Raw genomic sequence first — 12,699 nt, 5'->3', positions numbered from 1 at the left:
GTTAGATCCTTAAATAATTCTTTGACCTCATATTGTGAATTTTGAATCTATTAGCGTATATAATCTCATATATAACTTTTCTTTAACTTGTATTGATTAAATAACAGTTTGTGGACTAATTTTATTACTAAAATCATATCCTAATTACCTCTGTTAAAACACAATCAGAAATGAATAAACGGTCCTAATTACCTCTATAATTTTTTGTTGTTTTTCCCATTCAATAGTTTTTTTGTGGATAACTGCAACTTTTTTGATCAAACTCCCACAATATTCTTGATAATGTTGAACCCCACCTCACTAAATTCATAGAGCTCAAATAAATCACTTACCAATATGTATAGATAAAAATGCTATAACATGTGGAGAACATATAACAACACTATAACTGCTAGAGTGCCGAACATTCAATAACAACATAAATCAAAAAATGAGTTGAGGAAATTGCAATTGTTTAATCTCTCTGAAACACTAAATATGTGCACCCACTTCAATATCAATATCATAATCTCAAAGATAACCCTAACTCATATAATAATTCTTTCTTGAAGAATAAAGATCTTAATAGCAAAGATAACCCTAATTCAGGAATCAGTGCCATTTGAAAGTAAGAAACATCATCTAAAATAATTTTAATATGGAATATCACTTTACTCCTCTTGAAAGATCAACGAGTAACAAAACTATGAGGCAAAAACACAAAATAGAAAGAAAAATTTGAGGTAGATATAAACAAAAGATCTGACCGAACAGAGAGATTCGAAGAGATCAATGGTGTACAGTCTGTACATAGCTCCAATCTCGACCAGAAGTAGAAGGGATGAGGAACAGAGGCTTTTGGAGAACCTCAGCGGAGCGTTGTGTTTGTGGAGAACCTCAGAGGAGTGTTGTTGAAATTGCTCATCTGAGAGGTGGTGTTGATTTTAGGGGTTTTGAGACATCGAGGTAGGTTTAATTTTTCACGCTTCAAGTTTACCTTTACCTTTTTTCTTTATTTATCTCCCTCTTTTTTTAGAGTCAAATTTATAAAATGATGCTCTGTCCCGTTTGATTTGGAGTATCGAGACCATATTTTGCCCTTTTGTTATAATATCGAGAATTAGGGACCAAAATAATATCTACATATACATTTAAGGGACAAGATTTTTTATCCGTCACTAAATGTCGGTGCTTTTTCTTGTAATTCCTCTAATGAATAAGTTTATATACGATACTTGTCCACCCAACTATTGAGAGTTCGGAAGTGAACTGTAGAAGACCGTAGAACTCCCATCCAGTTTGTGGACTAGCTTGTGAATTCGCTTGAAGGTATTTGCTCACGCTTCAACAGGTAAATCTTGAATTAAATTTTAGAAAGTTTATATGTTTTAGCATAAACTATGTGTTGTCTATTATTTATGTAAGCAGTATGATTATGATATGCTTCCGTTGTGCATACAGCAGGTTTCCAACTTACTGCTCATACCTAACTACCATTACCATCACAATCACGAATCATTATATTTAATCACCACATTAGATATCGACAATCAAGGGCCAGTGAGATATTCCAAAAAAAAAAAGTGTCTTTGGCTTAGTGGGAAATTTCAAAAGCTTTAATACATCTTTGTCCTTTTTGCTAATGGCAAGTTTCATTTCTTCTTGCCTTGTCTAATCGTAATTCTTTTTTTCAGATTATTTGTTCTTACTTTTATGTCTATTGCTTCTCAGTGTCTATCTCCCATTTTCCAACTTGTATTCCGTTGTATTTCAAGGTTTTGATGATACTCACAAACTGTATGTCTCTATGGTCGAATGGTGAATAATTGTATATCACGTCAGCAAATAATTTAACATATATGTGTGGGTGGATGATGCGTGGCATAAGAGGGATGTTTTTAAAATCCGTGTAATCAAATAGAGGGGTGTTTTTAAGGCTGTGAATAGTTGGGAGCCTAAAGTAATAATTCATACCAAGTTTAGAGGTATTTTCAATACATATTTCAAATTTTAATTAATTAAATATCAAATAGTAATCATATCGTATTCTCTATCTTTTTGCTATATGCTTGTTAGACTTAAGTGACTGTGGCTCTACCACATACCAAGGACATATGTAAATGGGACGGTTTGGTCTGTTATATTTTTAAAACTACACCATCCCAATTTTTCGGGTATTATATAATGTATAACCAAAGTTAAATTTTTTAAAACCATCCCAATCATATCAGTTCTCTTCGGTATCGGTACAATTCGGTTAATTTTTGTGTTTTTCTTTACTTTTATAATATCACCTCAAAATATACTACTATTAAAATATTTCTGTCACAAATATGTTCTTGAAGAAGCACTTTAATTCTTCACCAAGAAAACAAGAATGTAAACCCTTGTTACCGTATTGTTTAATCTTAAACATTTAATAGGGGTGTTTGGTATTGTTCGATAGAGTATCTATTATAATATCTTTTAATTTTAAACCTAATTAAGTAAAGGCTAATTAAAGAGCAAAGACCCAAAATCTTGTAGTCACTAGTGTTAGCGTTTTGCCCTGATTTTCTTTCCTTATTTGAAGTTTATTTATTTCCTTAAAGAAAAGTTAAGTATTACCATAAATACTTGAACTTTTTCTGAAAGGAAAATATAATTTTCTTCCATATTTGGTTTATTCTTTCCTTACAGGAATAGTTTGGAGATCTATAAATTGAAGATCCCTATTCTCATAGCATAATACAATAGAATCCACAATGTAGTCGTTTAGTGAGTTTTGTTTATGGGGAGATTTAATCTCTCAACAATTTTAATATTTTTTCTTTATATTAGTTTTCATATAATAGTATTAGTTTTTAGTATAAGTTTTTGTCATCTAATTTATCAATCATATTATTTGTAATTGTAAGCTTCCGCATGACGCCCTAATCACTCTTCAGAACCCAACAACTAGAGGCTTAGGACCTAAGTTATATTTATATTTGAAAAAATATTATAAAATATATTTATATATTAAATTTAGCATATTGTTAATATATAAAATATATTTACATATTATTTGGTTCGGTTCGGAAATTATTCGGTTTTTTTCATAAATTAAAAAGACCATTCCAATTGTTCGGGACGGTTATATACTTAAATAAAAGTTCACGATTTTATTGAAAAAAATAACATAAATCGATTTGATTCGGTCTGTTCGATCGATTTTTCATATTCTTTTTACGCCCCTACCAACAATAACAGAACTTACTTAGCAAAGAATATAGATATAGGGAAGTTAACATTTTTGAAGAGAGGAGGAAAACGAGAAGTCTTTTATATATTTTGCAATTTGTTTTGATACACTTATTTTTCTGGTTTTGATTGCCGAGTGATATATTTCGATAGAAAACTACCTGAAAAATGTTCAACTAAAAATAATTAATTACTATTAAAATAAACTAAGAGAAACATAATTAATAAACCTCAAAACTAATAGAGGCTTGAAATAATTAAACTGATGGATTAGCATTCAACAACAAATTAAACCCAATACATGAATTGAGACAATTACTTGTTACTTTTAAAGGCACTTGTGATAGCTAGAATAGTCTGTATAGTTGTGAGTAGGAGGAGTATGATGGCTGTCATAGTTGAAGCTCCTACCCAAGGACTACTAAAATAATTATGCTTCAAATTTGCCTTCATTCTGTTCCATGGTTTTTCACTATATTCAATTGCTTGTCTGAATTCCAGATCGTAATAGAAGTTGGGATACGTCGGGACGACCCCATTTCCAATTTTGTTGAAGAGGCTAGCCACGCTTTTGTCATCTGCGATACAGTTCACTATGATTCCTTTCTGGCGAAGCAAATTCACATCTTTGTCTGAGTCGATAAGATGATCCATGAAAATTGCATAATTACTGAAATATGAAGGATTTACATTTGATTGTTGCTCATAAGCAATGAGATTTCGTAGGAGCGTTTCTGTACCATGCTCGACTCGAAAACAAGGAATTCTCATCAATCCATTATCGAATTTTATATCCAATAATTTTGTGGTATCAGAGCTGACGTCTGCAAAGCTAACTCCAGCTTCGGAAAGCTCTGTTGCATTTTGCATGACCTTATGATACATTATTTGATGGTCTACATTTTTCGTTGGATTCCCATCACATAACAATATGTGTACTAGATGAAGTAAATGTTTGATATCTCCTGTGATACTTCCTATCAGTCTAAAGGATGCACGAAATATTTTTAGCGTGTCTACGAAACGGGTAAACGCATTATTCACCAGTACTGCCAGTGGTGATTCATAATCTTTTTTTGTCAAGTGATAAAGTTGGTCGAGGACAAAGAAAGGAAGTTGATTTTCTAATAACATCAAGTCTCGGAATATGTAACTTGCATCATTAGTAATGATAATCATGTCTTTTTCTTTTGGAAGCTGCTCTACCTCATACCAACGCTCTCGAATAAACTCAACCACAAAACAGCCATCAAGCAACAACATTTGGCAAAATTCATGACTATTATCTTCTATATCTTCATAACACTTGAGTGCTTCCTCCTTCAGTATCTGCAATTCACTGGTGCAAAATTCCACATCAAGCTCCTCTTTTCGTTGAAGAAATCGCCGTAGGTACAATAGTTTGTACTTTTCCATTGGACGAAGTTGAGGATTTTTCCTATGGTAAGGACCAATAGAGACCATCTTTGGTGTGTAAGCATCTGGATTTGATTCACGTAGCCGCACATTTACTTTGAATATGCTATTCGATTTAAAAGATGATTTGTCCAAATCCTCAAACATTTTATCAAAGATTTGATTTACATGTTTCTTTGTTTGCGACCCTGATGGATCTTCATCGTTTGTTTCCTTGATCTGCATTTAAAGAAGTTGTGCATATATACCTCGTCGTTTAACAAATTATCTATACTTACCTTTTTCGTTAACAAGACGAATTTTTTTTTTTAAAAAAAACAACTTAAAACTGCTTTTTTTAATTATAAAATGTCAACAAGACTTTATAAACTTACTTCACCCGACCTATTTTCTTTATCCCTCCAAACCCAACTCAAATTTTAAAAAAAATCCATAGTTAGTGAATATGTTAGGATCATAAAGTAGACCTAAAATCACAATAGTCTAAAAAATTCTATATTTAATTGCCAAAAGAAAAGTAGGTTAATGAAATAAAAAAACTAAATTGATAAGAGAGATACCTCATCTTTTTCAGTTTGAAGAAGCAGTGGAGTTTGGTTATCTATTGAGGTAATCTCAATGGAGTGTGCCATCCCTCTTTCTTCAATTCTAATTCCTACAAAAAAAAACATTTTTTTTAATTTCAATAAAAACTACGAAAATGTCGATAGAATTTCTTCTAACAACAATTTTCATGTCAAATACGTGAAAATCAAGCCATTAAAAATTTTATTGTCTAAAACATGTTTAATAGGAACATTTTATACATAATACAAGTATTCAATAGGTATAATATTTAGTAAAGTAATTAAATGAAAAACACAGGACAAATTTAAAGGGCATTTTCTTGTTGCCCTTACTAGTAGTCATAGGACTATATATATTCTTGTAGTTTCTTGCTCTTCGATTTTTATTGCTATTTATGATTTCATATAGTTTAATGATAATATTATTTTACTGTAATACTATTTTGCTATACTATCGAAAATAGCCTCTTTATCTCAGGCAAGATCTGTGTACACTCTATCCTCCCAGACTCCACTTTGTGGAACTACGTATGTTGTGTTGTTGTTGTTATGTAAGAGTCACATGTAGAAGTTAGAACACGATACTAAGTATACTTTCGTAGAATTTTAATTTGATAAAAACTCTCTAAACGCTTTTACAAATTAAAGAAGTGATGAATCAAGGAGATATGAAAGACGAAAATAATAAAGTTCTATTCCATTATTTTATAGTAATGTATAAATATGGAGTTAAACAAAGATAAACAAATTAAAACGGAGGAGCTCAAAAATTGAGTCTACTAAAATTAAGTATCCATCAAATAAGAGAAATTTAAATCATATTAAAAGAAAGATATCAAATATCTTGCAGCTTACTATACTCAAATTGATAGAATACCTTGTAACTCAATAGTTAAGAACTAATTTGGTTTCAATATGAGTAGCATATTAGTAGGTTTTGGAGATGGAACTTTAGGTACAATTGAGACAATTACTATATACTTACTTATTAAGGACATTTATCTAGAATGCTGGTTACTAAATACCTATATTATATTATTGCCATTAAATATAATATAGTATTATCACAAAATTATTTATTTGTTATAGTGTATTGGATGGAATGTTGTATAAGACATTTACCTGATTCAAAATGGACTAGTTGGAGTGTACTTGAGTTTCTTCTTAAATTCTTTTGCTCTGCTTAACTTTTATGAAGATGAAGGAATATGAGAGATGGTGAATATAAAATTCTTATATGGGTATACTATATATAGATTAATTTTTCTTTAATTTGTGTAATTGCAAACCTGCATACATTACTAACATGAAATAGTGTGCATTTTGAGAAAAGTATCTTAGAATAAATTAAGCTTTAGTATCATAGAATAAAGTGTATATAGACATTACATTTACGAAAACATATCATAGAATAACATTTTGAGTGTGTGTTCAAGCCACTATTTATTCTAAAATTTGATATCAAGTATAATTGAAGAACAACACTTTTAGGGTAAAACATATCATAGAATAACATTTTGAGTGTGTGTTCAAGCCACTATTTATTCTAAAATGTGATATCAAGTATAACTGAAGAACAACACTTTTAAGGTGTGTTCAGTATGATGGAAGATTTGTTATTTTTTCTGAATAATATGTGATTTTCTTATTTATTTTTAATATTTGATAAATAAGTTGAATATAATATTTGTATAAAATTTGAGCAAGCACAATTAAGGTCGGCATGGGGTTAAGGATGTGAGGGCAGTGGGGATGAGGACTATGAGATTGGTACGTACATAGGCGTATTCAAAATTTTAATAGGTGCATTATTTTGAAAAGGACGATCTATGATATATTTTCTTAGATTGGAGAGAAGACACCATTTTGTGTAGTTGATTTTCCTCTTTAAGAATCTGATCCAAGAATTGACAATATGCTCCGTTTCACTATACTTGCCTTTTGGGGTGGGCATTCAGTATTTGATTTGGGATTTTCGAATTTTGTTTGGTAATTCGGTTATTAGTAGTTAAAAATAGATATCAACTATCAGCTTTTTAAATTTTGGTTCGATAATTCGGTTACCTTTAAATTAAACTTTGGTTTGGTATGGTATTTGGTAATACCCTATTGAAGTTACAGCCAATTCTATCACAAAGTTAATACTATTTATCCAATTATTTTAATTGTTTTATGTGGAGGCACAATATAATAGAAGATTAAAAGTAAGAAGGTATTAAAAAAAAATATACACAACTAACAAGTAAGAAGGCATAGAAAAAAAAAATTACCTCCACTCGTCGTCCGGGCTTTTGAGTTATTTGTTCTTATTCTCACTCAAGTGATATAGGGAGGGAAGTTAACATTTTTGAAGAGGAAGAAAACGTGATGGAGTTTTTGTGACTACATAAATGTAACTTAAAATATACTAATTATTATACAAATTTGATATGATTTGACTATTACTTCAAAATTCAATGAACTGTGACTGAATTTCATGCCAAAATTAGATTGATTCTTACTCAAATTTTAGATACAAATTCCCCTCGATATTCCTATTCTTTTGAGATATGACCATCGAAAATGAAGTTCGTTTGTAGCAAATCAACTTTTTGAACTTCTAAACCCAAAATTCAATCTTCTTTTATCCTCCATTGTTCAGATCAGTTACAACTTACAACAACCAAAAAGGGAAAACAAGCTAAAAGCTTTATGCATTTTGATAAAAAGTAACTACGTTTGGGGCTCGAAAAATAATCAACTACAAATATAGGAATCAAAGGATTTATGAAAAAAAGTTATCTATTATTTAGACAATTCATTTTGTAATTCAGTTATAATTAATTCCTTAATTAAGACATACAATTAGTAATCCCCAAGATTGATAGATACTTGAAATAAACAAATTAACATTTAGCTATAAAAACCCAATACAAAATAGAATTAATGAAAAACTCATAAGAAAATTACATGAATGTAGTTGTGAGGAAACACTAGAATTACTACTTACTTAAAGGCACTTATGATAGCTAGAATAGTTTGTATAGTAGTGAGTATGAGGAGTATGATGACTGTCATAGTTGAAGCTCCTACCCAAGGACTACTAAAATAATTGTGCTTTAAACTTGCCTTCATTCTGTTCCATGATTTTTCATCACAATGTTTAACTGCTTTTGTGAATACTTCTTTGTAATAGAAGTTGGAATAAACAGTGACCCCGTTTCCGATTTTGTTGAAGAGGCTAGCCACTTCTTTGTCCTCTCCTATCCAGTTTGCTATGATTCCTTTATGGCGAAGCAAACTCACATCTTTATCTGTGTCGATCAATTGATCCATAAAAATTGCATAATCACTGAAATATAAATATTGTAAATCAATTGATTGTTGCTCATAAGCAATGAGATTTCGTAGGAGGGTTTCGGTATCATCTACCACGTCAAGAGATGATATTGTCATCAATCCATTCTCAAACTTTATATCAAATAAACTTGTCGTCTGATTGAACTTTGCAAATCTAACTCCAGCTTCAGAAAGCTCTGTTGCATTTGGCATGACCTTATTCCACTTGGTGTCATTGTCGTTTGACGATTTCCCGAAATTCCTCGGACATGAAACAGTGTGTACTAATTGAAGTAAATGTTTCATATCACGTTCAGATAGAAATAAATTCATCAGACACGAAACAGTACCGGTTACTGACATAAATCCCAAGTTAACAACATGGCTAAACAAAGTGATCGCCAGTTCTTCCAATTGAAATTCATCATGTTTCACTGTTAAGTCATGCAGCTTGTTGAGGATAAAGAAAGGAAGTTGGTTTTCTAGTAACAACAAGTCTCGAAGTATTTGATTATATTTGTAATCAACAAAATTGATAATTTTGTCTTCTCCTTCTTCTGCATATTTTTCAGAACACTCACGAATAAATTCAACCACAAAACAACCATCAAGCAACAACATTTTGCAAAATTCATGACGGTTATCAATATCGAGGCCTTCTATATCATCGTAACACTTTAGTGCTTCCTCCTTCAGTTCCTCCAATTTACCGATCCAATATTTCACATCGAACCCCTCTCTTCGTTTCAGAAATCGTTGTAGGTATAATAATTTGTACTTTTCCATTGGACGAAGTTGAGGATTTTTCCTATGGTAAGGACCAATAGAGACCATCTTCGGTGTATAAGCATCTGGATTTGATTCACGTAGCCGCACATTTACTTTGAATATGGTACACGATTTAAAAGATGATTTGTCCAAATCCTCAAACATTTTAGCAAAAATTTGATTTATACATTTCTTTGTTTGCGACTCTGATGGATCATTTGTTTCCTTTTTGTCGCTTAATTGATGCATTTTCCTTCCTTTTTCTATCTGTAATGGAAGGGCGTAAGAAATTTTCAAATGTTTATTAAAAGCACTATTTTCTTAACAATATTCTTCGTAGTTTAATAAATTATGCATATTTACCTTTTTTTATTAACAATATAAATTAAAAATAATAGCGTCAAACTGTTTTTACTTAGCGAATATGTTAGGATTGTGAGGTAGACCTAAAATTAAAGAGTATCAAAAATTCTATATTTAATTGCCAAAAGAAAAGTGGGCTAATGAAATAAAAAAAGCAATAAATATCATAAAATACTTATGATACGCTCATCTTTTTCAGTTTGAAGAGGCAGTGGAATTTGATTATCTATTGAGGTACTCTCAATGGAGTGTGTCATCCCTTTTTCTTCAACAACAGACACATTCTTTGTAATTTCAATTTCTAAATATCACGGCTATTATTTTATTATTAATTCAAAAGCAATATATTGATTTGAAATGAAAAAAAAACAAAACAAAGCAATAAATATCATAAAATACTGAAATAGAATTTTAAAAATAAAAAATCAGAAAGGATACACTTATTAAATTAATTGAAAACACATGAGCTCGACGAAATTCTTTTGAAGAAAAGAACAAAAAAAAAATACAGAAAATATCAAGTGAATTTCTTCTACCAACTATTTTTATGTCAAATGCGTGAGAATCAAATGTTTAAAAACTATATCGTCAAAAACATAAGGTGGACACTGTGTAATTAATTCAAGTAATCAATAGGTATAATCTACAAGGTGGACATTGTGTAATTACTTCTTCCTCGTTAATTAAAGGCTTCATAAAGTAACTATCAAATTAAATATGAATTGACAATTAATAAAAAAATAAAATAACAATGACCAAGAATCTTATAAATAAAAAATAATTATTCATCTGAGTCGATCATGCTCTTCAATTTGAGGTGCATAATAATAACATTAATTGATAGTGTTTAGCATAGCCGAGAAAGTGAACAAAATTACCTCTTTGGTTTGGCTGTTTCTTCTTTTGTTCTACTCAACTCTTGCTTCTCCTGGATTATTCATTGCTATGAAGTATCTATTAAATAGAGAAAAGAAATACAGATAATTAAAGATACTATCTAGATACGTGTAGGGTAGGGGGTATCAATGTTAGGTTCAATCGATTATTTTATAAAATTTGAATCATATCAATTTTTTATTATCTTGCTTTACATCATTAAAATTAAGCATTCGAATTCTCTTTGATACCTATATGGTTTAGTTAATTTTTATATTTTTTTTTGTTAAAACATTATAGAAAGAAGGTGTGGAGGATACTGTCACGCCCCGAGCCTACACCCTGGGCGGGACCGGCACCCGGAGACCATTTCTGGCCCCAAGCGAACCCTTGGCCTGGCTTTCTTAACTCAGCGGAAACCTAACTCAACAGAATAACTCAAGCGATGCAATATTACAAAAACAACTTAACTTATACAATTCTGGCCATAAAGGCACCTCGGGTCTCAAAATAGAGTATTTACATATATACATAGATAAGAGACTCAAAACTAGCTGACTGACTGTCTATCTGTCTATCTATGAAGCCTCTAAATTACTGAGATGGATGTTGGGACAGACCCCGCAACATCCTAATAAGACAAAACTAAGAACACGAAATAATAGAGTCCTCCGGAAAGCAAGGAGGCTCACCACTGACTCTGGAGTGCTCAGCTGGATCAACGACGCACAGGCTGCTGATCTGGGATACCTGGATCTGCATCATGAAACGATGCAGGCCAAATGGCATCAGTACATGGAATGTACGAGTATGCAAGCTGGAAAGCTAAGCAACAACGGCTAGAAGGAAACCTGGGAGAAACTGAATAGCTTACCTGGCTCAACTCAACTCCACATGACTGACTTCTTTCAATATAAGGCAATTTAAAACAAGTGCGATATAAAGAAAGACTGTTTAAAACATGCTATAAACTCTGTGTGTATACAAAGATACAATAAGCCTGAAATGTATATAGAAATACAATGAACTGATGTATATAAAAATACAATAATCTCTGAGTATGAAAATACAATAACTGCGGTGGGAGTTTCTCTAACCGACAACCATCACATAAGAGCTATAGTGATGATACAGCGATCGACCTCACGCTGCCAGAGCATCTTATACCCGGCCAAAGGTATAAGACCTGAAATGCCTAATGGATCCACTCGTCTAATATGAAAAGGATTCATCTAAAAAGTATGATCCTTTTCTACCCATGGTGGCTAACATGGTTCTATGGGGGCTGTGGGTTCTTTGAACGCTCCCCCAATTCGGTGCTCGATACTACTCCCAAAAATGTACTGGCTCTTATGTTTTGAAAACATATTTATTCCTGCTGATATGAGATAATTACTCAAAAACTAGCCCGAAGGCTCTTTTGGAAATCTCAGTTTCCAACCTTGTTTAAATGTAAAAACATTTCTTTAAAACTCCTTTGGGAATACATAGTTCCCTAATGACTTTGAGAAAAGAACTCAACTTTAAACTCTTGACTCTTGACTTAACTCGAAACTCGATACTCTTTACTCGACTTGAAACTATATGCTCTTTACTCTTTACTAAACTTGAAACTTGAAACTCTTTACTTAGCTTGAAACTCTATACTCTTTGCTTGACTTGAAACTCTATACTTAACTTGGAACTTGAGCCTTAGAATGAAGTTAAAACGTTCAATGAAGACTCTTTAAAAGCTTTAAAGACTTGCTTAACTTCTAAGCTTGGTCCTAACTCCACTTGACTTCTAACTTCACTTGACTTGATCCTAACTTTCTTGAATTTAATTATGGATTCAAGGACTTGATTGGTGTTTGGAAGGACCTCATGATGTTTAGGAATGATTTGGGACAGCCAAACTAAAGAAAATCTTCGAACATAAATTCTGAAAACAGTGGAGTCCGCGTCCTGTCCGCGACGCGGAGAAGATTTTGTTCACAGAGGGAACAAGTCCGCGACGCGGACGTGCTCCTCGCAAGCTGCCCGACTTTCTCCTTCACGTCTCCAACTCTAAATCCTCTAACCTCAAGGGTTCCAGTCCCAATCACTTAGAAACATAATATCCCTCAACATTCAATAGAATACCACTCAAAAACACAATCCAATCATGTTCCACAACCCACAATAATTCCACAACAACAACAACCAACTTTAA

The 12,699-nt window shown here is 31.9% G+C and overlaps 1 protein-coding gene and 1 pseudogene across 1 annotated transcript; both read right to left on the bottom strand.

Annotated features, from left to right (window-relative positions):
• Nucleotides 1-3,516: 3,516 nt before the first annotated feature.
• LOC125819151 (UPF0481 protein At3g47200-like) lies at nt 3,517-5,249 on the bottom strand (annotated as a pseudogene).
• Nucleotides 5,250-8,168: 2,919 nt separating this feature from the next.
• On the bottom strand, nt 8,169-9,889 carry LOC125818844 (putative UPF0481 protein At3g02645). Its single transcript, XM_049498361.1, has 2 exons — nt 9,808-9,889; nt 8,169-9,532 (listed from the first exon to the last, which is right to left on the bottom strand). The coding sequence occupies exons 1-2, from the start codon at nt 9,887-9,889 to the stop codon at nt 8,169-8,171; spliced, it is 1,446 nt and encodes a 481-aa protein (XP_049354318.1).
• Between the last annotated feature and the right edge of the window lie 2,810 nt (nt 9,890-12,699).

Source organism: Solanum verrucosum, unplaced genomic scaffold, assembly GCF_900185275.1.
Source record: "Solanum verrucosum unplaced genomic scaffold, falcon-dt-bn FXZP01000252.1, whole genome shotgun sequence".
Taxonomy (NCBI): domain Eukaryota; kingdom Viridiplantae; phylum Streptophyta; class Magnoliopsida; order Solanales; family Solanaceae; genus Solanum; species Solanum verrucosum.
This window is presented reverse-complemented; position numbering and strand designations above follow the sequence as displayed.